The 23,249-nt window shown below is 38.7% G+C and overlaps 1 protein-coding gene and 1 long non-coding RNA gene across 3 annotated transcripts in view; one reads left to right on the top strand and one right to left on the bottom strand.

Moving 5' to 3' along the window:
- Positions 1-23,244, top strand: part of LOC118966985 (uncharacterized) — a 92,896-nt gene extending 69,652 nt beyond the window's left edge. The window contains exons 3-4 of the long non-coding RNA XR_012123549.1: positions 16,033-16,108; positions 18,572-23,244. This is a non-coding gene — a long non-coding RNA (uncharacterized lncRNA). The remainder of the gene's footprint in view (positions 1-16,032; positions 16,109-18,571) is intronic.
- The window catches only part of LANCL1 (LanC like glutathione S-transferase 1), a 36,609-nt gene that overhangs the window by 9,421 nt on the left and 3,939 nt on the right, over positions 1-23,249 (bottom strand). For both annotated transcript variants that reach the window (XM_017666698.3, XM_017666697.3), the window contains exons 4-5: positions 10,892-11,099; positions 104-239 (exon numbers count right to left, since the gene is read on the bottom strand). In XM_017666698.3, coding sequence (XP_017522187.1) covers positions 104-239; positions 10,892-11,099 — 344 coding nt within the window. The remainder of the gene's footprint in view (positions 1-103; positions 240-10,891; positions 11,100-23,249) is intronic.

Raw genomic sequence — 23,249 nt, 5'->3', positions numbered from 1 at the left:
TTTCTATCTGGGATGTGTGCTAAGTGGAGAAACAAAACCAGGAATTTAGGCACGTAATAAGTGGGATCCTAAAAAGACTCCGAAGAGCACAAATATGTGGTACCTGCTGAATATGGCTCTGAGGAATCTTTTCCACTCCAAAGTTTTTATTCACAAAGAGAAGCGCATAGATATAGCCCATTCGTCCATACAGCATTTCACTTGGAGCATGGGGATCAACTTTATTTAGGTGAATTAGCCTGGGAATAAAAATACATGTCTAAGATAATCTGAAAGTGATTGGGCAGTGGTATATACTTGCAAATAGTACATTAAAAGTGCACATTCAGCCTCATATCGAATTTACCGAGTATCATAATTCGCCAGGTGGTAAAGATACCTCAAGACAAGTGCTGGGCATAGAAGCCACAGGGCATAAATCTGCAAAGAAGTAAAAAGCTAACCTTTTCAAACAATATGGCTTCTCTCTCACTTACCAACTTTACATTTCCCTGTATGGCCCCGGAAGATGACTGGTTAGCCAGAGACAGGTAAGATTCCTCAAGGGAGGAACAACCTAAGACAGGCACAGTCGCAGGGGGGCCATCAGGTGAGAATTTGGGGATCAACAGAGGTGAGGCTCAGAACCTCACCCCCCCTGCTTTGAGAGAAATCTTCTGCATCCGTGGATGTCTTGCTGCCCTTGTCTAGCCTGGATTAATACTTGGTCCATAGGCACACACCTGATCATCTGATCATCTACATTTGCCCTCTTACAGCACTAAACTATATTTTCTACCTTTATCTTGCATCTACCTACCACTTCAGCATTTTATTAAAAATAAAAATAATAATAATAATAGAGGGAGAAATGTGGGATCAACATATAAATCAAGTACAAAAATCAAACGAATATTCATATTTGACCTGATTGTTTATGGGTCATAATGCGTGATCAAAACCGAAAGTTTCTGTGATGAATGCCCTTGTACTGTTCACCATGTAAGAATTTATTCACTATGTAAGAATTCGTTATGCTTCAGAAGATTGGGGACTCAACGAGAATTAGGCTTGAGATGGATTAATGATTGTACATTGAGCATTGACCCCCCTATACTGAATTTTATTGTTGTTAACAACCATTTGATCAATAAATATGAGAGATGCCCTCTCAAAAAAAAAAAAAGTGCACATTCATACAAACATATAATAGTATACTAAATAACTATGTTATTTTAAATACACTATATTTATAATTTAAATACATAAAATATAAATATTTTAATATGTTTATGCTTAAGTTAGTACGTATTATATGTTCAGTATTAAGAAGGCTGGATCAGACCACAAAGAGTAATCAGTGTTCAAAGACTAATAACTCTCAACTACATTTCTTTTTTCAGTTCACAAAGGGGGTGATGAACAAGCAGTTCAAAGAATGAAAGAATGTGCATAGGGCTGAAGCTACCTGGAGACCCCCTGCTTCCTCATGGAGGCACGCTCTAAGGCTAGGGGTCAGAGAAGCTAAGAAATACTGGCTATTAATAGCATTTAGCCTCTAGACAGGACTAAGTCAACACTCAAAAAAAAAAAAAAGTTCCATAAAATGAAATGCCTCCTGTACCCCAGTTATCGCCTTCTTTGGTTGATGTCTGAATGTGTTTACCTGAAATGTCTGTACAGCACCTTGATCGATCACAACTGACAATACATGCAAATGGCACAAAGGTATCAGTTAGTCTCCCTGCTTCCCCAGTCTCCCAGCCTTCTAGGCCTTCTTTTCAGACATAACCATGGTTATCAATTTCTTGTATATTCCTAGAATTATTTTATAAGCACAAATATGCATAATCTATCTCCCCAAATGTTCTATGGCTGGCTATTTAGTACATCTGGACAATCATTCTGTATCAGCACACAAAGAGTAGTCTCATTCTTTATCAGAGTTGCATAGTATTCTATTGAATGGATGTATTATAATTTATTAAGTCCCTATTGATAGACTCATTTCTGCTTTACAAAAGAGGTTCATTTTGGTTTTGGCTCCACGTAAGATGGAGTAAGCACATGCCACCCTGCTTCTTCCAGTACATGCAGCTCCAAAACCTAGAGAGAATCGTGAAGAGCTATTTGAGGACTCTGAAAAATAAACAGTAGCAGGTGGAACAGGAAGACCAGAATTTGAAGTACTACTAAGCAGAGTTGAGTTCACCGTATTTTCCCCTCTGGTAGTTCCCTGCCTGAATTCAGGACAGCCCTGAACCTGGAAGTAAGCACAAGAGGCCGAGGGACACAGCCCCAGAGGGAGCCCTTTAGTTCTGTCCGAGGAGAGAATGGAACAGGGAGCTCCTAACGTCAGAGTAGCGACACACCTCCTTCTTTACTTCCTTTGCGTTCCTCGGGGCTCTCATACCCAGACCACGAGCACTCACACAGGGGCAGCAGAAGCCAAGGCAGCAGGGGCCGCAGGAGCCGAAGTCCGCGGGAAGGACCCTCCCTCACAGATGGGAGGAGCTGTGGCCCCAGAGGGGTGGACCGGGCCCCCCTGCTTCACTTCTCCTGCTACCTCCCCGACACCTGGCCCCAGATACAAGCACCATGGTGGGTAGTACAAGGCAGGGTGGGGAAACCAAAGCCGCTTTTTTTCCACAGGACCAAAGAGGGTCCCCAGGGAACCAGCAAGCTGGTGCAGTTCACCAGGAGATGGGCTCTGGGAAGCAACTACATCTGCAGTCTGAATGCAGAGAATGCACCTTTTTTCCTTTTCTGGGGGTAAAGTGCAGGCAGGGGTGGGGATGACAGGGAAAATGTCCTTGGTATTTTGGATTTTTATCCCATGAAATTTTGAAAGCGTATCTCACTTATCCCTAAATTATCTATAAATTCAATGTGACATCATGTAAGTTGTTAAAACATAATTTTTGGTGAAACTTGACATATTAGCATATTGGAAAAGTCTGAGGGAAGAGCTAGGGAATTTGGGGAAAAGAGCAGCAGTGAGCAGACATCAGCGCTGTCAAACAGTGGCTTTGCCAGCTGGCAGCTTACGGGGCTAGACATGCTACGACAGCTCCCTGGTGACCAAACCACGATCTGGCTGTAAACTTCTCTTACTGGCTATGTGAAAATTTATTAAGTAGTTAAGTACATGTGCATGTATCCTGTCTGACTTTAGTCTATATACTAGGAATGGTTAATAAGCACTTCGCAAGTATCCAAAATCACACCCCTTGGGTGACTGGTTGTAGCTGAAGTACCTAAACAGGAATCACCGTTCAGAGGCACTCAGCACTTCACAGTACTTTATCAATATTTACACAAGGGGATTTGTTACCAAGTTTGTAAGGAATGTTAAAATAAATGGCTTTCTGTTAGTGGAATGAGTGGTGAAGGCAGCTGGGAGGTGTGGGAGATGGTACAGGCTCCACCAGGGATGATGGGTGAGATCCAAGAAGCACCTAGGGATAATGCGGCTTTCTCTGAGCCCTGAGAACAGGGCAGGAGACTACTTGTGTGTGTGTGTGCCTTCTTCCCAAAAAATATTTGTATATTTGGCAGAATTTGGTCCACAACTTGGCGCGTTCATTTTAATGTACTTAGTGGTAAGGTTAGAGCCGAGGGGGCACACAGCTCCTACTCTAATCTCTGAAGCCACAGATACGTACAAATAACAAAAACAACAGATACAGTGAAGAGAAATAGTGAAGAGACTCCCAGCTCCAGAGGGAGGGTGCTTGTGAAAGAGAAAATAATTCTCCTCTTCTAACCTTCTCCATTTCCATAAGCTGGTAGCAAGTGGAATGGAACACTTACAATGTAAAATGAAGAGGCCATGTTTTAATAACCAGAATGAGATTCTTTTAGTGACCGAAAAGGGCTGACAGTTACACAACAAAGACTGAGAAAGTATCCTTAAGGGAACTTACTCCCTAGCAGAAAGAGGGGTGTGAAAAAGCATGGCTGGTTGCAATTACTAACACACTTAAATGTTTCTACATTTTACCTTAACAAATGGAGGTATTTCATTAATTGGCTAAATAAGCAAATGATGGCTCATGCATTTTTTTCTCCTACAAATATAGGCATTAAACTCATAGTGGAACAGTGGTTATCCTAGGAACAGGGGACACAGTGGTCAGAGGTTGCTTTCCATTTCCTTGTAATATCTTGTATTGACTTTTCCCCAATGTTGGCAGGGTTATCTGGTGGTAGAATTATGAGCCATTTTGTTTTCTACTTCAAAATCACATACACACACACACACCTAATATTTTTAAAAACATTTGTTAAGAAAAATTTTATTTTTTTCTAAATGCCAGAACTGGCAGCTCGGTAATGTTGAGACCTTAAGAAAATAAAATCTATTTACTGGATATGAATTTAACTGCAGTAAACAGAGTGAATATGCAAGAGTTTTGATAAGAATTCCTCATCAAGTTTTAACACAAATACATCAAACTGTGTAGAATTTGGTTAGAAAAAAGGCCTTTTGACTTACTTTTAAAAAGGAGATTGAAAGAATTATTAAAAAGGGAAATTACTGTGCATTTTTAAAATGAACACTACTCTATGGAAGTTACTCAGAACCATTATCACATTAACTCCACCGATGTTCTCACCTAAATAAAAATTGAACCACTATCTAAAGATACTCAAGACAAATGCTGGGCATAGAAGCCACAGGGCATAAATCTGCAAAGAAGTAAAAAGCTAACCTTTTCAAAGAATATTGCTTCTCTCTCACTTACCAACTTCACATTTCCCTGTATGGCCCCGGAAGATGACTGGTTAGCCAGAGACGGGTAAGATTCCTCAAGGGAGGAACAACCTAAGACAGGCACAGTTGCAGGGGGGCCATCAGGTGAGAAATTGGGGAGTCAACAGAGGTGAGGCTTAGAACCTCACCCCCCCTGTTTTGAGAGAAATCTTCTGCATCCGTGGATGTCTTGTTGCCCTTGTCTAGCTTGGATTAATGCTTAGTTTATAGGCACAGACCTGATCATCTACATTTGCCCTCTTACAATTATGTTTTCTACCTTTATCTTGCATCTACCTACCACTTCAGCATTTTATTTAAAAAAATATTAATAATAATAAGGGAGAAATGTGGGATTCACATATAAATCATGTATAAAAATCAAACAAATAATCATATCTGACTTGATTGTTTACAGTTCATGATGCATGATCAAAACCGAAAGTTTCTGTGATATGACTGCCCTTGCACTGTTCACCATGTAAGAACTTATTCACTATGTAAGACCTTGTCCACCATGTAAGAACTTGTTTGTTATGCTTCAGAAGATTGGAGACTTGAGATATAGGCTTGGGGTTGATTAATGACTGTGCATTGAGTCCCCTGTATAGAATTTTATTGTTGTTAACAACCATTTGATCAATAAGTATGAGAGATGCCCTCTCAAAAAAAAAATAAAAAATAAAAAATAAAAGGTGAAAAAAAAAAAAATTGAACCACTATCAGAAAACTCAGTTCCTGTATTTGCCAACACTATGACCTGCATTACCACTAGGTGGTGATACATAATTAGCATTTGAATTATTTTGCAGCAACATCATTTGCATTTGGGAAATTCCAAGTAGATAGCAAATAACGTTTCAAGTTCTTGAAAACCAAGTATTGCTCAAAGCATCTCATTAAAATACTTTACACCTTAGGGTAAGAAAACACTACATTTTTTTTTCTGGATTTGTTCAAGTCATCAAAACTCATTAGCTGAGTCTGATTACTAAAGGTTGGGCTTTTAACTGCATGTTTTACATGCTATAGTCTCAAAATAAAGAAATGACAGCGTTTATCAATTAGAACAGTTACTTTGTGTTTTCAGAAACTCTCAAACCCAGAAGCATATTATTGCAGCTCCATGTATTTGTTTTGCTGTGTTGATATTAATAGCAATCAATCTATAGAAGGGACAAGTCACTGAAGGGAAATATCACTGAAGGAAGAATAAAGACATATAAAAACAGGACAGTTCTGTTATACTCCTAGCATTATTTCCTCAGGGTGTTACTGGGGAGTTTTTGCTTTGTATCATCTAACAGATGTTTGTAACTTAAAAAGAAAAGTCCTTTTACTCATGACATGATGAAGAAAGAGGGTGTACATTTTTTGACCAGAAAGTGAAGGTTCATCATTCTAAGTACTGGCCCCAAAGCATGATATATATCAGGTTAGTCACTTAATTGGGTATAAAACAAGCAACACTCTCTATTTGTAATGGCACCGACTATCTTTGTGTAGAAGGAAGGGTGGGGACAAAGAGGGTATAAATCAAGCAGCGAGAAGAACCAGCACTATTCATTCTCTTCCCCACTGACTGCAGGACAATTTGAATGTGTACACACACACCACACATCACATATACACACACACCTTTTGGGAGTCAGAACCTCTCCAAGGAAAGTGTAAATGTTCTTCCATGCTGAATATAATTTGGGGTTTTTATATACACTTCTGGAAGCCCTAAGTTTCTCCAGGCCCCAAAGTTAAGAACCCCTACCTTAAGGAAACATTGATTTCTAAGGATTAGATTTTTGATGATCCCAAAGGTCCTTTTGGTGCCCAAAACTAAAAATCATGATTCTGAAAGACCATTATTCAAAGAAACTATAGGAAATGTAAGCTGAAATATAATGTTGGTAGTGGAGCACAACACAACACCACACAGAAAATCTGAGTGTCTGTGATATCTCAAAAGGACTGTATGATAGGAGAAAGGTTTGGTAAAAAGTAAAACAAACAAGTAGGTTCATTAAATAATTGATAACATCAAATCACTTCAACTGAATTGAAAATACATAGATTTTTCCCTTAAAACGGAGATGTTAAAGTAAATTACAAATAATCCCCTTTCTTCTTTCTGTTCTGCCATGAACTCCACAAATCTGAAAAATCAAAGCTATATCCACAATAGCCTACTTTCCTATTATACACCTGCATTCTAAATATTTAACATTAATAAGTCCATTGGCTATAAATAAAATACGGTTCAAATGTCATAAAATTTAAAAAACAGATATAAATGCAAAAAAACCCTTTATTATCAAGGTATCAAAAAAATGAAATTTTAGTTTACTCTTAAGAGTGTTTTATAATAAACCAATATTAATAGATGGTACTATTCCTCAAAGACTATTTCTTAGAACAACAGGGCCTAAGACGTCATGAAGAAAATGAATGATCTATGTGGCAAGTTTGGAAAACTGGTCCCAGAGACACTGGAGTTTCCCATGTATAAAAGCTACTACAGACTCTGAGCAGCCAGCAGAGGCACACGTTTAACTTTGCTTAGTTAGTATTTCCCTCATCTGTTTGAATACACAAATCTGTTTTCATTTAACACCTATTAACATTCTTTACATAACGAACTATTACTATTTGTACATATTTTTGAGAAAGGCTGGCATTATATATAAAATATTGGGACCACTACCAATTTATTTTTATGGTACTTAAGAATGACTCACTGAATGAGACTTCCTTGTGAACCTCTAAAGCAAATGTGTGGCTAATGTGTGGCCATGCAAAAAAAAAAAAAAAAATAGGTAGTTTCTGTGTTTCAACTTTAGATGGGTATGAAACAGGTTTTGTATTGGCTGGTCTCATACAAGTCAATGATTATGGAAAGAATGCATGGTAATTAAACTTTTGGGGAAATCATAGTTTTATTTCCTTGGCCATTTTGATCAAAGTTACTGACAGGTTTTATATTAAACACTTTCCAAACCTGGAGTACATAGTTTTTCTCAAATATATAGTAATGTTTTTTGTTTTTAAGCTGCACCGTGTAATTTTTATACTCCGACAGATGTAGCACAGGCATGTATTTAAAAAGGTATTCTGAAGTGTATGTCAATTCAGGGAATGATTTAATATAATGACTCACAGATCATTATAGATAGAACAGAAGACTCTGTGGCCTGCCCCCTACCCTCTTCTTGTTATATTTGCTAGGGAAAAAGTTACCATAAGAAAACATCACTGTATGAGAAAAATTTGGGGGATGAGGAGGAATTCACGTATTATGTGTTTAAACAACAGGAGTACGGATAAATAACACATCATTCTTAGTACTGGCTCTTAAAAAACAACACAACCATATCTTAAAAAGTCTGATTATTCTATAATATGGATGAACCTTGAGGACCTCATACTAGTAAAATAATCCATTCACAAAAAGACATATATTGTATGACTCCATTTATATGACATACTTAGAGTAGTCCAAATCATAGAGATAAAAGTTGACTGACAGTTGCCAGGGGCTGGAGGAATGGGGAGTTATTGTTTAATGGGTACAAAGTTTCAGTTTTACAAGATAAAAAGAGCTATGGAGATGGATGGTGGTGATGGTTATGGAAAATTATGAATGTATTTAATATCACTGCATTGTACACTTAAAAATGGTTAATGGGGTAAATTTTGTTATGTGTATTTTACCACAAAAAACATTTGAGGAAAAAAGAACTGAGTGTAAATTCTAGAACTGAAAAATGCAATGTCTAAAATAAATTTTACTGGAGGAGCTTAACAGCAGAATGGATGTAATAGAGGAAAGAAATGGTGAATTTAAAAATAGATCAATATTATTCAATCTTAAGAACAGGAAGAAAAAAAAGAGGTTGAAAAGAAAAAAGAGACTGGTCTAACAATGTCAAAAGGCCAAATTATGTATAATTGGAATTCCAGAAGGGAAGAGAGGGAAAAAGTATTTGGTGAAATATTCTAGATCTTGATAGGGGTTTAGATTACACTGGTTATGCATTTGTCAAAACTCAACAAGTATTCACTTTAAAACCTGGGCATCTCACTGTGTGTAAAGTTTACATGAAAAGAAGAAAATTAAACAGATATTAAATGCTAGCTAGTAAATGATACATATGATACATATGTGTAAGTATTTTGAAGGAGGTGTAATGATGTCTATAATTTACTCTGCGATGCATCTACCCCCAAAAGATTGATAACAGGTAGAAGAATGGATAGATGGATAGAGATGTGATATGATGTTAATGGTAGAATGTATGTGGCTACCCACATATACAGGTATTCACCATTCTTTCAATACTTCTATTTGTTTGAAATTTTTCATAATGAAATTCTGAGGGGAAAAAAGGCTCTAGTTAATAGAAATTTAGGCCAAAAGCCTATTGATGATATATACACCACCACACAGTATAAGAATCTCCAACAAACAAAATTAGTGAAGATAATGCTATCCTAACATTAAATCTTAAGAAAGAGGAGTAGGTATCAAAAACTATAGTCAACTTGGGGATGATCACTGGTTATATTATCACTGGACCCAATTAAAAAAGTGTTATAAAAAGATGCTCCACATCATATGTTATTAGGGAAATGCAAATTAAAACAACAAGATCCCACTACACATCTATTAGAATGGCAAACATCCAGGACACTGACATCACCAAATGCTGACAAGGACTTCTCATTCATTGCTGGCAGGCATGCAAAATGGCATAGCACAGCCACTTTGGAAGAAGTCTGGAAGTTTCTTACAAAACTAAACATACTCTTACCATATTACCCAGCAATCATGCAACCTGGCATTTACCCAAGGGAGGTGGACACTTATGTCCACACAAAAACCTGCAGATAGATGTTTGTAACAGCTTTATTCATAAGAGCCAAACCTTGAAAGCAACCAAGATAATCCTTCAGGAAGTGAGTGGGTAAACAAACTGGCACATCTACACAACAGAATGCTACTCAGCAAAAAGAAATGAGCTATCAAGCCATGAAAAGACAGGAGAAAACTTAAATGCATTTTACTAAGTGAAAGAAGCCAATCTGAAAAAGGCTACATACTACCTAATTCCACCCAGATGACATTCTGGAAAAGGTGAAACTATGGAGACAATAAAAAGATCAACAGCTGCCAAGGGTTAGGGAGGAGGGAAGAGGGATGAATAGGCAGAGCACAGAGGACTCTTAGGGCAGCAAAGCTACTCTGTATGACACTATAATGATGGATACCTTTGTCCAAGCCCAGACTATGCAGCACCTAGAGTGACCCTAATGTGAACTATGGACTCGGGTGGTAATGTGTCAGTGCAGGCTCACCAGCTGTACCACTGTGCTGCTCTGGTGCGACACGAGAGGATGATAATGGGGGAGGCTATGTGTATGTAAGGACAGATCTCCCATATGGGAAATCTTTGTACCTTCCTCACAATTTTGCTGTGAACTGAAAACTACTATTACATAGGCTAAAAAGTCTATTAAACAACAAAACAAAAAAACCTTTGCTAGAATTGCAACTCTCTGCATGTGAGCATGCACAGTGGGAGCCTAAGAGTACTGCACGCAGAGCTGCATGGCAGCCAGACTTCTTAGAATTCTGCATGTTCAATGAACTCTAGTAAAACAATAACTGCAGTTTATTAGGACAAAAGCTTTGCATTTTTCATAGTTCACAAGCTTCTAATAGGCTGCTGTGATTTATATTAAAAATAAAAACCTGGATTTACATGTCATTTGCTCCTAAGAAAAGTAGTTTTGAGTCAATTTGTGGTTCCTCAGGAGGCCTCTCCCAGCCTACTGCAGGAAGTGAACTGCATTATTTTGAATTATTGATCTTGGATAGCACCTTGGATTAGTAATCACATGATTAGGCTTGTGGTCTCGTTCCTGGTACTGAACAGTGATGTTTCATCTGGAACATGTCAGTGTCATTTATCTTACAGTAAGATAGGGATTATAATGGTTCTTCCTTAACTGTAACATAGGAATAATATATGCATTGATCAAGTAACATGCAGCAGTAAGATTTATTGCTGAGAAAAGCAAACCCACTAAAATGTGTTCTTCTGCTGGCACATACAGAATTAACACGTCTAGACAGTCATCCTCAGAAAGAAACATGATTACCGGGTGATGCAATCTTCTGCCTGCTTCTCATTGTTCATCTTGTGATAGACCACAGCGGCCACTGCGAGGGGGCCTGCATCCCCGCAAAGGAAGGTGATGGAGCGCTTGCTCAGAGAGTTCAGGCTTTGCTTTACATAGCCATGAGCCATCTGTAGGTAGGCGGGGTCCCCAAATACATCGTAGAGGTGTAAGTAAAGCACAGCAATGCCTAAAAGCAAAAAGAAAATAATGTAAAAATAAGGAAAGGGCAGTTGTCTGTATTATCCCGGTGTGTTGCCTACTTAGCAGTGCTGATTTTTGATAAGCTGTTAACAAGTTCAGATGACCTTAGCTCAAGACTCGTTTTTATTACTAAGTAGCTCTAAGAACCAGACGAAGGCAAACACTTGTTAGCTTCCTCCTCATGACGAGTCTGCATAATAGGTACTCTGAGAACTGTAAACACAAGTTCACTATTAATCCATGATGTACTCTGGCTACTGGGTTAATGTGTTCTTCCTGATGGTTAAATGACAGGTCATCAAAAGTATGGTTCCAAATAAATAGTCACTTATTTAACAAAGAATGATTTAATTAATAATACAAGAAATGTTTGTTCTTGTGAGGTAAGGAAATTCAAAGACTAGAATGAAAACTGAATCTCTCTTTATAGAGGAGGTCATTTTTCCTGTGAGAAGGGAGGAAGAATAACCAAATCCCCTACCAGTATTGTTCTAGGCAGGGATTCATTCATCTAACATCTGAGAAAATAAATTTGACTCCTCCTTCATTTTTTTTGCCTGAATCGAGGACCCAGTTGCTTTAGGAACTACACTGTAAAGGCTGCTGCTGACTTTCCCTTTGGCCCTTACTCAGTTTTTATCTTACTCTTGAAGGCTGCAGCTGAAGCATTGTCTAAATGTCCTTATTCTGAATGCCTGTCACAGCAGATAGAGCCTTCCCTCTGAAGCTGGCTGGTCTCAGGGAGACTCAGAGATGTGGAGCAGGGAGCCTGCCTGCCTGCGGCTTTTCCAGAAACTCATCTCTCCCCTTCAAGTACATTTTCCATCTCATTTGCCATTTTTAGAAGATACAGAGGCTCTGTTTAAATCTAAATTAATAGAGCCAATATCTTCACGGATTTCAATGCAGTAAAAATGCAGTCTGCAAAATTACTTTTCACTGTACTGAGGATAATTTTAAATTTAGATAGTTTTCTCATTTTGCATGGGTAATCGCCAAAGCTTTGTGCTACAGACAATTCAATTTCACATGTATATTACAGCCAAATTTTCATTTCCTGCCAAAGTTAATAACCTTGTCTGCTCTTTCAAAGTGGCTTGGTGTTAGTAATTCCACAGACTGATGATCAGATGTACCAATGCTTAAGGTTTGTAGACGTTAAGTGTACAAAACCACGTATGTGGGTAAGAAAATAAAAATCCCCCTTTCACAAATGATCAATGTCAAGAGCTTCTTCTACAATTAGGTCCTTAAGTAGGCTTCATCTCCAGCCATACCAGGCATCTGCAGACAATCTGTTTAAACTGTTACGCTTTCATTTTGCCCTCCTATTCCCATTCCTCCCTGAACGCCCCTAATTAAGTTATGTAAGCACCAGAGCTAAATAACGACATGACTGAGGCCTGAGAAAATAAAAAGTGATTAAATACAAGACCAATGATTGCTTTCCTTTTCAGACCTCTGTCTCTCATTATCAACAATTCCTTTTGGCCTAAATATTTAACAAACAAAACCCATTAAGGTTGGCAACTGTAGGGTTTGATTTCTCATGAAAAACAGGTAATCTTTTCTCAAGTCTCACAGTATTTCATTTAGATGAAAAAAATTTGCTTTTTTCTACTTGATCAGCAGAGAATGACCTCTCCAGCTTCTGGGCTTTTCTATCACTTCAGGTTCTATTTCTCTTCTTTTCATGCCAGGTCTCAGCATCTGCTTATTCTGAGTAAGCAATCTTCTGCAAGCTGCAGTTTATGATGTCTACCTTACCTGTCACTAAACACCCACAGATGAGAACCATTTCAAGAGAGGACAGCTGCTGTCAATCAGAAACATTTTCTGGACAAGCTTTTTATCAATCAGTGTAGGTCAGGAAAATAAGACAAAATGCATAAGTCGAAAACATTTAATGTCTCATTAATATTTTAAACTCCAGATGCCCTAATTTAGTAATAGCAAACATGGAGGAACTGCCTACAGGTAAATGTCTTGAGTCTGATCCTTAGGATCTTCCAATCTTTGACAATATTCATGCATATAACATCACCTTTGCTTATATACTGAAGGCTGAAAATAACTGGCAAGGTGGTAAATAAAGACACAACCTCAAGGGATCTGTAGGGAAAACTCATCCAGCTCTTATGTACTCACAGTCTTGGCTTCAGTCTATGTTTAAAAAAAACTCTTTCAAATGTAATTTTTATCAAAATAAATTTGTTCTTCATAGAAAAAGTCAAATAATACTGCAAAGCTTAATATGAGTATATAATCCCTTACCCCACTCTATTCCTGCTTCCCCAAGGCAACCACGTTTAGTCATTTTAGCCATTTCCTTAGAATCTACCTCCATATTTCTAATAATATGCTTACATGCTATTGATTTTTCTATATCAGACATTTTTTACTCATATTCTACTCTGGAAGGTAAGGATTTAACTCTGGTGAGAGAGACTGTTATGTAGCTCCCAAAATGTATCTCCTTTTTTTTGTAACAATGCCCTGGGTTTCAGTTGGGCAGTGGTTGCCCAGAACAGCCTCCTTTGCAGCTGGGAATGACCATGTGACTTAGTTCTGACCAATAAGATGTAGTGGAAGTAATAGGAGTAGCTTCACAAATTGTTCCTCAAGGGAAGCAACTGTTATTTCTTTCCTCCTGGCTGGAACGCAGATGTGATGGTATAGCTAGAGCAGCCATATTAAACCACGAGGAGGCAGCTCTGTGATGAGGATGGTAAAGCATCAAGATTCAAGAAGCTTAGATCTTGGACTATGAAGCTGCCTCACCAGTCCCGGGATTGCCTACTTATTCAAGGGAGAAATTCTGTCATGTTAAAGACACTATTAATTTAGGTGTATCCTGGCATGCTGGTAATCCTAATCCTAAAAAACACAGCTGGAGAGGTAGGCAGATGGTGGAGCACAAATAGCCCAATAAGCCAGTTCAGGACTTTGAGTTTTATTTGATAAACACCATTTTAAGCATGGAAAGGGCATAATTAGATTTGTATTTTTCAAAGCTCACCATAACTGCACTGTAAGGTTTGGAAAAGGGTTTGTGGAACAGTGGATGCAGAAGAGGTAGGATGCTTAACAGTTAGCTTCCGGAAGAGCAGCAAGAGACAGGGTGACTGCAGTGGATAAAGTGATACTAAACTGCTAAAATCAACAGAACCTGGTGGGGAATGACTGAGAGGGAGATATCAACATGACTCCCAGATGTCTAACTTCAACAGCTAGATGGGCCAGGGTGCTACCCACCCATACGGACACCTCTAGGAGGGCACCAGGTTTGGGAGGGAAGATCTGAGTTGTATCCCTTCATAAACTCATCCCCAAATATGATTCCAGTCTCTACAGGATATTTAATATAATGAGAAACATTTCTACTGGCTTCTAGGATAATCATCATCAAAAGTGGTCATGAGGCTCAATACAGAACCACATGACACATACTGCTTCCACCTGTAGCCCCTGGGCTGGGACGGGTTAACCCTCCCAGGAGGCCAGGAGGAGAAGAGCAAGCACTGCAAGTGCCTAACGTGAGGTGTGGAAGGGAGGGAGCCTTGGACAGTTTGGGTTTTAGGTGTTCATTAGACATCTGAGTGGGGAGGTCAAGGAGGCAGCTGGGTATGAGTCTGGAGTTCTGAGAAGGCAGGCTGCACATGTCCCTCCCATGTGTGGGGAATGGGACACGTGAAGGAAATGATTCCCTGCTGCACTTCAGGAGCAGCTGTACTAGGAGATTCATTAATCTGATGCAAGTGGAAGATGCTTTTGATAAAAAACAAAAGAAAACCCAGAAAACCACCACCAACAGCAGAAAAACCACTGTTGTGCCCTGAGACCAGATGAGACCCAGACCCTCACTGTTCTGACTTCATGACGCCAGCAGACGGTAGATGGCTCAGGACGATGGTGTCCAGTATGGTAGCCTCTAACAGTAAGCATCTAATTAAAAACAAACAAAATTTAAAGTTAAGTTTCTCAGTTGCACTAGCCACTTTTTGAATGCATGCCAGCCACGGGTGGCTAGTGGCTACCACACTGCCCAGCAAAGCGCCATCCCCATCACCACCGCCCCTCCTGAGGACACACTGTTCGGGACACTGCTTATATGCTGATCTGTATAAGCAGTTCAGGAAGTCTGGCCCTGCCTCAGGTTATCCTAGGAATCTCTTGGTTTTGAAGTGCTGAATTAATTTACTTGAAAGAAAAAATGTGAGGGCCAAACAAAACTTTGCCGTAACAGAAATTCATCCTAGTTTTCAGGAAAGAAACTCTGAACTAGATTTTTCTATTCTGTTTCATTCTGTAGTTAGTACTCTGCTAAGGGAGGGTAAACACTTAGGGACACTTCTAAATCTGCCATTTCCTTACTCAGCTGCTTATCCCCAGTAGTACTGTAAATATAGCCAGCTGTTGAGAAGTAGTTAATACTAAGCCTTTGAATTTCTGAGGGATCATTAGTCCTATTCAACTTGACCAATCAAGACCTTGGTGTGTCTCAAATGTATACGGAGATGATAAAAATATCCACAGATGTACAAACCTCTGAAAACCATTCTCTGTAATTCTGCATTTTAGAGATTACTCCTTAACTTTATTCATCTCTTTTACAACCAATTACATTGATGTAAAAATCTTTGCTATGGTATTTCAGCTCTAGAAGGTATTTGCTTGCAGGTGAGGGGCTATTAAAGACTCTCATGCACTCTGGTGGGAAATATTATGTTCAGATGATAGATACTGCTTGGGTCACCAGAGGTGCCCAGCTAACACCCAAGAATGGATCTCAGGAGTTCTGAGTGATATAAAGACAGGAACCCCCCAAAGCAGGGGTGATGGGTTGCTCTAAATTTCAGATAAACTGTTCCCTAGTCGAAACTTTAAATCTCATCAATCAACATGTTTTTTCCTTTCAGGTTTATGAAAATAGAAGCAGTGCAAGTTTTCTCTGATTAACCCCATACAGTATTATCACCTGTCTGTCTGTATCAGGTTGGTACTTTCTAATGCATTGTTTTGTAACTGTTTCTCATTTTTGTGTGTGTTTTAAGCATGTGCATTTACATTTCTTTAACAAAATTATAGTTCTCTTTAGGGCAGGATTCCCATTCCTGGTCACTGTAGCTACCATGCATGGCATTCTGCACCAAGCCAATACGTCAGCATTACATTAACTAAACTAGTCCATGTGCTCAGTCTGATTAAAGCAGAGCACCATGAGCTGCTGGCTTTCCAAACACTCTAGTACTTTTAATACAGGTCATCTGAGGAGGGATACTTAACAATATTGACCCAAACAAAAGAGTGGAAAAGACGGCGAACGAGCACTCTGAAGATGTGTTATCTCCTTCATGTATTTCCGGAGCTGACTGTCCAACAGGACAAGAGATTAAAAAAAAAAAAGACACGGTGCTTTCCTCTTCCTTCCCTCAGTGCCCTGCACCGAAACTGCCCAATTGGGAAGTGCTGCTTGTATTTTACTCAGACTGTCCTAGCGGGATGCATCCTTCTGCATGGCAGAATTGAGAGCATGGGCTCAGAAACCACGACTGGGACTGAAGTTCTGTCACTTCCTAGCTATGTGATCCTAACTCATTTCCTAAACATCTCTGTGCCTGAGCATCTTTATCTGTGAAATGGAAATAACAATTAGCTACTCCTCAATTACTGTGAATCATGTCAACAATTGTGTAACAGTCTCTGGCACATAGTAACTACTCAATAAAGGTCCAGCCCCAAATGCCCAAAGTGAGCCTGAATGAGTTGTTGAGTCACTGTCTCACGCTAAAGGAGAAGCAATGAGGAAACTGTACTCCCCCTGCCCCCAGGTTCCCACCGTACCCCCTCCCTCACGGGCTCCTCTAACTGTGGATGGGGGAGAAGTTTCCCTCCACATGTGCCGCCTGGCCTCTCTCCTGAGCTCTCCAAGAGTCTTTATCCTCAGGCTCTCTTCTCTCCTGCTTCTCATGTGGTAATCCACACCTTGGGCTGTCCAGATGCTCTGCTTGAGACTGGGAGGTCTCAGGTTCAAATCAGCAGACAAGGAGGAAAATCTGCTTTGATCCAGGTCAAAACAACAGGATCTTTATCCAGCTTTACCAAGCATAAAGCAGATATTATGAACCATAACTAATCTCTAAGTTCATTTCTCAACTGGAGCAGAGGTGGAAGGGAAAGAGATATGATTAACTGACTTGCACATCCTAACAGATATGAATTCCCCCCTTCTCCATTCCACCCAGTTTTAAGTTATTGTTTTTAAGTAGGGCACTCTCCATCCCTCCATCTATTCATTCACTCAACAGGTATATATTAAGTAACAACTATGGGCCTGGTATTATGTTAGCTGCTTAAGTTGCTGGAATGAAAATGACAGACAGGTCCCCAGCCTCCTTGGCATTGTTTGTAAAAGCCAAATTGCTTAGATATGTCTTCTTTCTTTCCCTCCTGCCATTTCTTCTGATGTATCTACAAACATTCTCATTATGCAATCTGTGCTTCACCCAAGCAAACTGTACAATGGGTGGCATTGAAAGGCTACAGTTGTTTCCAGTCTGTGTCTTAACAATTTAAGATATCCTGAAGTACAATGACAACATCACATAAACAGAAGGAAAGCAGGCCACACTCCTGGCTGGTGGCCACTGTAAAGGGCTCTAAAAAAACTCAGTGCACGTTGCCGCCCTGATTCTGCTTGTCCTAAAAGCTTCAGCAGGGAGGCATAGGTGCTCATCAAGGTAAAGGACACTTGGTCAGGCTCAAATTCGACACTGAAATGCTGGCTCTGATGAAGAGCTACTTAATAAAGGAGATCAAATTAAAAAGAAAAGATGGCTGGTTAGAGTGATTCCTTTCAAATAAGTCTGGTTATCAGCAGAAACTAAGAACCACATGCTAATATAATAGCTCAAAAGCTACATATTTGGCAGATCAGAGGAACAGCATCTTGAAACATTTTAATGACTTGCATTTAGAGCACAAGTTAATATTACTCCAGGGACTATGCTGCATATCCTCTTACTTAAAATGTTATCTGATACTTGAAAAGAAGAATATATGCTGATCTTAGCTTCATTAACTCTTTGAGTTGGTTATAGAAGATTGGGTCATGTCTTTTAGAACTAAGGTCTCTAGAATCCTGTGTTTTGTTTTGTTTTTTAAGTGTGAGCTGATCATCATTTCCCTTAAGAATCATCATAGTTAAGGGTGGGAAAAAATGAAATTAAATGAGGGCTGGCACTCTCCTTCTCAAAGACACTGGTGAGATCAGCTATCCCTTGGGTTTATTTAACTTTTCTACTATGTTATCTGCAAGGGAAGCAATCTTTTCAACTAAATGCTTATTTCTAACACAAGAATACTTTGCCTGCTCATTTAATTTTTGTAGTAACAATTCCTCACCAGTGTTTTGTGCTTTCCATTTTATAAATCACCTTATTATCTTCCCTCCCCTAGAAGCTACAATCTACATGGTACAGAACCCAGGCAGCCCAATGGCAGGTGGCATTAGGCTCTCTGGTGAGTTATTCCAGATCCCTGGACACTACTTAGCACCACTGAGTAGCTGGCCATCAGGTTTGGTCTTAAGGCGCCCCCATGCCTGCTATCTTTCTGCATTATCTGCTGTACACACATGTTCTATATGCTGTGTACAGGCATACAGAACAGTTCTTGATGGGCATCTAAAAACCAAAATGCTGTCCCAGCTGGGAGCACATACTGTAAAGAACTCTTGTTAGTCTCCAGGAAAGGATTAAGGCTAAAAATGAACAACTCAATGCTTATTGCTTGCATATGTCATACATCAGTGTCATGATACACTACTACCAATGTACTAAATTTTATGAAAAGGATTTCAGTGAAAAGAACTGAGGCTGTTCACTTCAGTAGCACTTCTTAAGAGCTGCAAGAGCTACTGACTGACTGCATATCATAAGCGACATTTCCCATGAGATCCTCAACAAACCTTTTCAGACACAAGCAATTATGAGGAAAAGCTTCTGTTTAGCCCAGTTAATTTTTTGCCTTGAAACTGTGCTCAATGTATTAATTCAGAATTAGGAAGGGGGACAACACCTTCTAAGGAATGATGCTGGAGATTCCATTTTTCTAGTTGTGAATTCCCATAAATATTTCCAGGATTTACTTCATGTCCCATCCCAAATAAATAACTTTTTCCTTTAGACTTTTAAATAGTAATTACTCTGGCCTGTCTAACTCTCTTTTCCTCTTTCTTTCAAAATGTCTTTTATATTTTATCAGGGCTTATTTTGATTTTTTCTAAAACACTGAAAAGCTGACTACTCATTAGCCATTTCTAAAAAGTTTCTATAGCATGAGTATCATGTTATCATTGCTCAAATTATGCCAACTTACAGCATTGTAGATCTTCACTTATAAAATATACAGAGTAAACCCAAGTCCAGAAGTGGACAGAAAACACACACACACACACTTCACACTTACGGGGTAAAAAGCAGGGCTCTAAAGCTAAGCTTCCTGGATTGAATCTTAATTTTGTAATAACTTACTAGCTATGTAAGTTTGAAGAGCTGCTCAGCCTCACTTTGCTTCAGTTTTCCCATTGGTGAAATGGGGAAACAAATACTATCCATGCCATGGAACTGAGATTTAGATTAGTTAATTAACACAAAACACTCAGAATGGTGCCTGGCACAGAACATTAGTTACTGGTGTACAGGCACACACACACTCTGGTTCCTGTCATTCAAATGTCAATCCTACTAACATTTTATCAACAGGAATCACTTTTAATCTTTGTTCCTGTCCTTCAAATGGCTAAATGATCATGAAATTGCATACTGATGATCCTCATTACCTTGGAAACCAAAATATATGCAACATTTCTTTATTAAATTACTGAATTCTTGTTTTTGAACATTAGCAATAATTTGTTAATTCTCAAATACTGCCTGAAAATTCTCAAATACTTCATTCCTGGATAAGCATGAAAAACCTAAGGGATTTATGGTAATAACTGTCTCATTTGCCAATAAGAGATGGCTGAGGGATTTTAAAGATTCTTTTCTTCTTTCTTTCCTAGGGTCACAGCATTTCACCTCCCTGCTGTGAAAAAAAAGGGTAAAAGTCAGGCATACAACTTGTGAAGCTGCACTATGACAACCCACAGGTTTGAATATATAGGCTTTGGTGAAAATGGTATCTGAATCCTATGAAAGGACTATGTTAGCCACTCTCATCACTGTATTATATCCTCTGCTTCCATTTTAAAATAAAAGCCAAGATAATTTCAATTGTGAAATAGTTTGTAAAGTGAATGTAAAGTACTTTCTAAAGCAATGATTTGTTTCTTTTAAATTTCTAGTTAAAAATGTACACATCACCTTACCACTAAAGCACCACGCATAATGCTCTCTAAAGCACAAGTAACACACAGATGGGCTCTAGCAGAAATTCTAGTAAGTGTCCTGTCATTATTAGTCTCAAGTTCCTGACAAGGAAGATGGGAAGAAATGATGGGAGGGCAGTTTTTCAGTTTTAACTGCACATGTGATATTAAAAACACATGGTTGGTTCATTCCTTTGCTAAAGCTCTTTAATTTTCAGATCAAGTGAGAATTGAGGCAAATCTAGAAATAACATGAACAAGGTATTATGAAGTTGGGAGGACAAGCTTTGTTCTTTATTGGGGAATAAAACTTGATAAAATAGGATAGTAATTTAAAGTTCTAATGGTAAAAATCAAGCAGCTTTCTCAATCGAACTATAATGAGTAACATAATAAATATTTGCAAAAACTTTCATTTTAAACTGAAAAATCCTCAACAAATATCAGTGCTGAAAAGAAAATAAAGTTTTAAAGGTTTTCTACAATGAATTAGTGTTTCCCAAAGTAATATAATTTTGGACACGTTAGAAAAAGGAGCAAACAATAAATTATTTAAAAAAATATGTAGAGATTGCTTTGACACACAATACCAAGTATTTTTATTGTGTTAAGATGTTTGTGAATTCATTTTTTTGGTAATAAAATTGAGCTCATGAATAGACAATACTTAAGATATAATAGGAAGAGAATGTATTAACATAATGACTTTCTGTGGTTGAATCAGCTTTAGTTTCTTGTGCAACTCAGTTTTATTCTATTCAGATTGCCTAAACATTGGCATAGGAAAGCATTTTACTTATCAAAACACAAGATGAGGCAGCCCATTTTGTGTGGAAATAACGGCTTTTGAACAGTGCTTGATTAGGAGACATTAGGAACCTTGCCTCAAAAGCCATTAGCAGATTTATCTAGAAGATTTTATGTTACATCATAAAACAACCAGCAGCTGAAGACATCCTAAACTGCTTAGTATGACAATTTGCCTAAGACACTCACATAAGCTGCTTTCAGGAGCCATCGATGAGTTCCACAGACACTAAGGGTAAAAAGTTGAAGGATATTGAAAGCATTCAGAGGAGATGATGCTGGAAACTCTACAGTGCCAAAAAATTTAAACAAACTTGCATTTTACTTTGGAGTGAAATTTCTTTTCTATTTCCAAGGAAACTTTTAACTTTTAATTGCTCAGCCAGTCCTGGGAATAGAGGAATTTGACCGATGGTTTTTCCTAACATTGTCAAACTATTAATTCAAACTTGACATCTATTTCTACTTCCTTTCCCCTTATAAGGTACCTTAGAGTATGTGATAACAGAAGCTCACCTGAATGAGTGAGTGAGAGGTTTATGTCATTCCTTTTTCTAATCAGTTATGGAATTATATCTGTCTCAGTCTCCTTTTTTTTTTGCCAGGACTAACAAAATAATGGAAACTCTAGAAGTATTAGGACAAGATCTGTGAGTCTGAGCCTTATTGCAATGTGGAAATCCAGAGGAAAGCTAAAGAGAGCCATGCATTTTACTTGTCCTGTTTTGTTCAAATACTTGTAATTTTAACTAAAGAATAGTAATGTTCATTAATGAGATTAATTTACCAATTACAGCCTACTTGAAACAGTAGATAATGACAACTGTTGTTATAACTTCCCTCTTGAAGTAAAATACTTCCGTTTTCTTCTCATTTTAACATTTCCATTAACCTTCTAAAATCTACAAAAATCATAAAACTGAACTATAAAGAGGAACCAACATTATCTAGTCCATTCCTCTCATTTTACAAATACTGACGTTAGCTGTCCCTGAGGCATTATAATTTTACTCTGATTTTATCTGCCTTCCTGTCCTCATAAGGAAGACAGAATCACTTGTCCATCAGAAGCTGATTGCTAAGAGATAGTTATTGGAAATTCCTGTCATAAACACCTCAAAGTGGAGTCCCCAGAGGCCCATCTGCGTCAGGACACAGATGCCTGTAGAATTCAGATTCCTGAGTGCAGCGTAGGACCTACTGAACCAGAATCCTTGCTGTGAGGCCCAGGAACCTACATTCTTATGTCAACAACACTGCCTTCAAATCAAATTCCACTTCCTTGAGCTGAAAACTTGGTCCTCCTCGTCTACTTTTCTGAGTAACTGGGAAACACTGAGTCTCTAAACTACTTTCTTCAAGACTGTAAGCCTGTCTTTGTCTCTCTATATGGTGCTTCAGCTTTCCTTCTTGGCTTTGTCTTTCTCACCCTTTCTGACAACCAAGTACTGTTTCTTCCAACCTCTGACTGACCGACAAAATCACAAGTGCGAGGCAACCAGCAACGACTGTCTGGAAGGTTTAGGTCACGGAACTAAGCCTACCCTGTGTTCCCGTGTGGATCCCTGAGGTGGGGTAACTTTTAAAAAATTGACGCATCTGGACAAATTGATTTCCTGTAGATAGTCTCCTTACCTCTGTTTTATGCACTTTATTTTGGGACTCTCATCTTTTCCCACTGAAATGCCATCTGCAAATGAACTATGGAAGCTGAACATGAGTATTTCTCCTCAAGTACAGCAGCCATCCAAATTTGTGTCAGGCATGAATTCCATGATATGTTTACCTTGCCTGAAATTCAAAGCACTGGTAAAAATCCAAAAGATACCAAGGCCAGGCTGAGGGCATGGCATTCTCCTGGAAGTAATTGTTGGTATACCTTCTGTCTGGCAGCCCTCAAAAGAGGATGCTTTGGGTCTCCAAATGCTCCTGCCAGCTCCCAGCCAGCGTTTCATA

Source organism: Manis javanica, chromosome 12 (assembly GCF_040802235.1).
Source record: "Manis javanica isolate MJ-LG chromosome 12, MJ_LKY, whole genome shotgun sequence".
Lineage (NCBI taxonomy): Eukaryota > Metazoa > Chordata > Mammalia > Pholidota > Manidae > Manis > Manis javanica.
The sequence above is the reverse complement of the archived record's forward strand: the minus strand, read 5'-3'. Positions and strand labels throughout refer to the sequence as shown.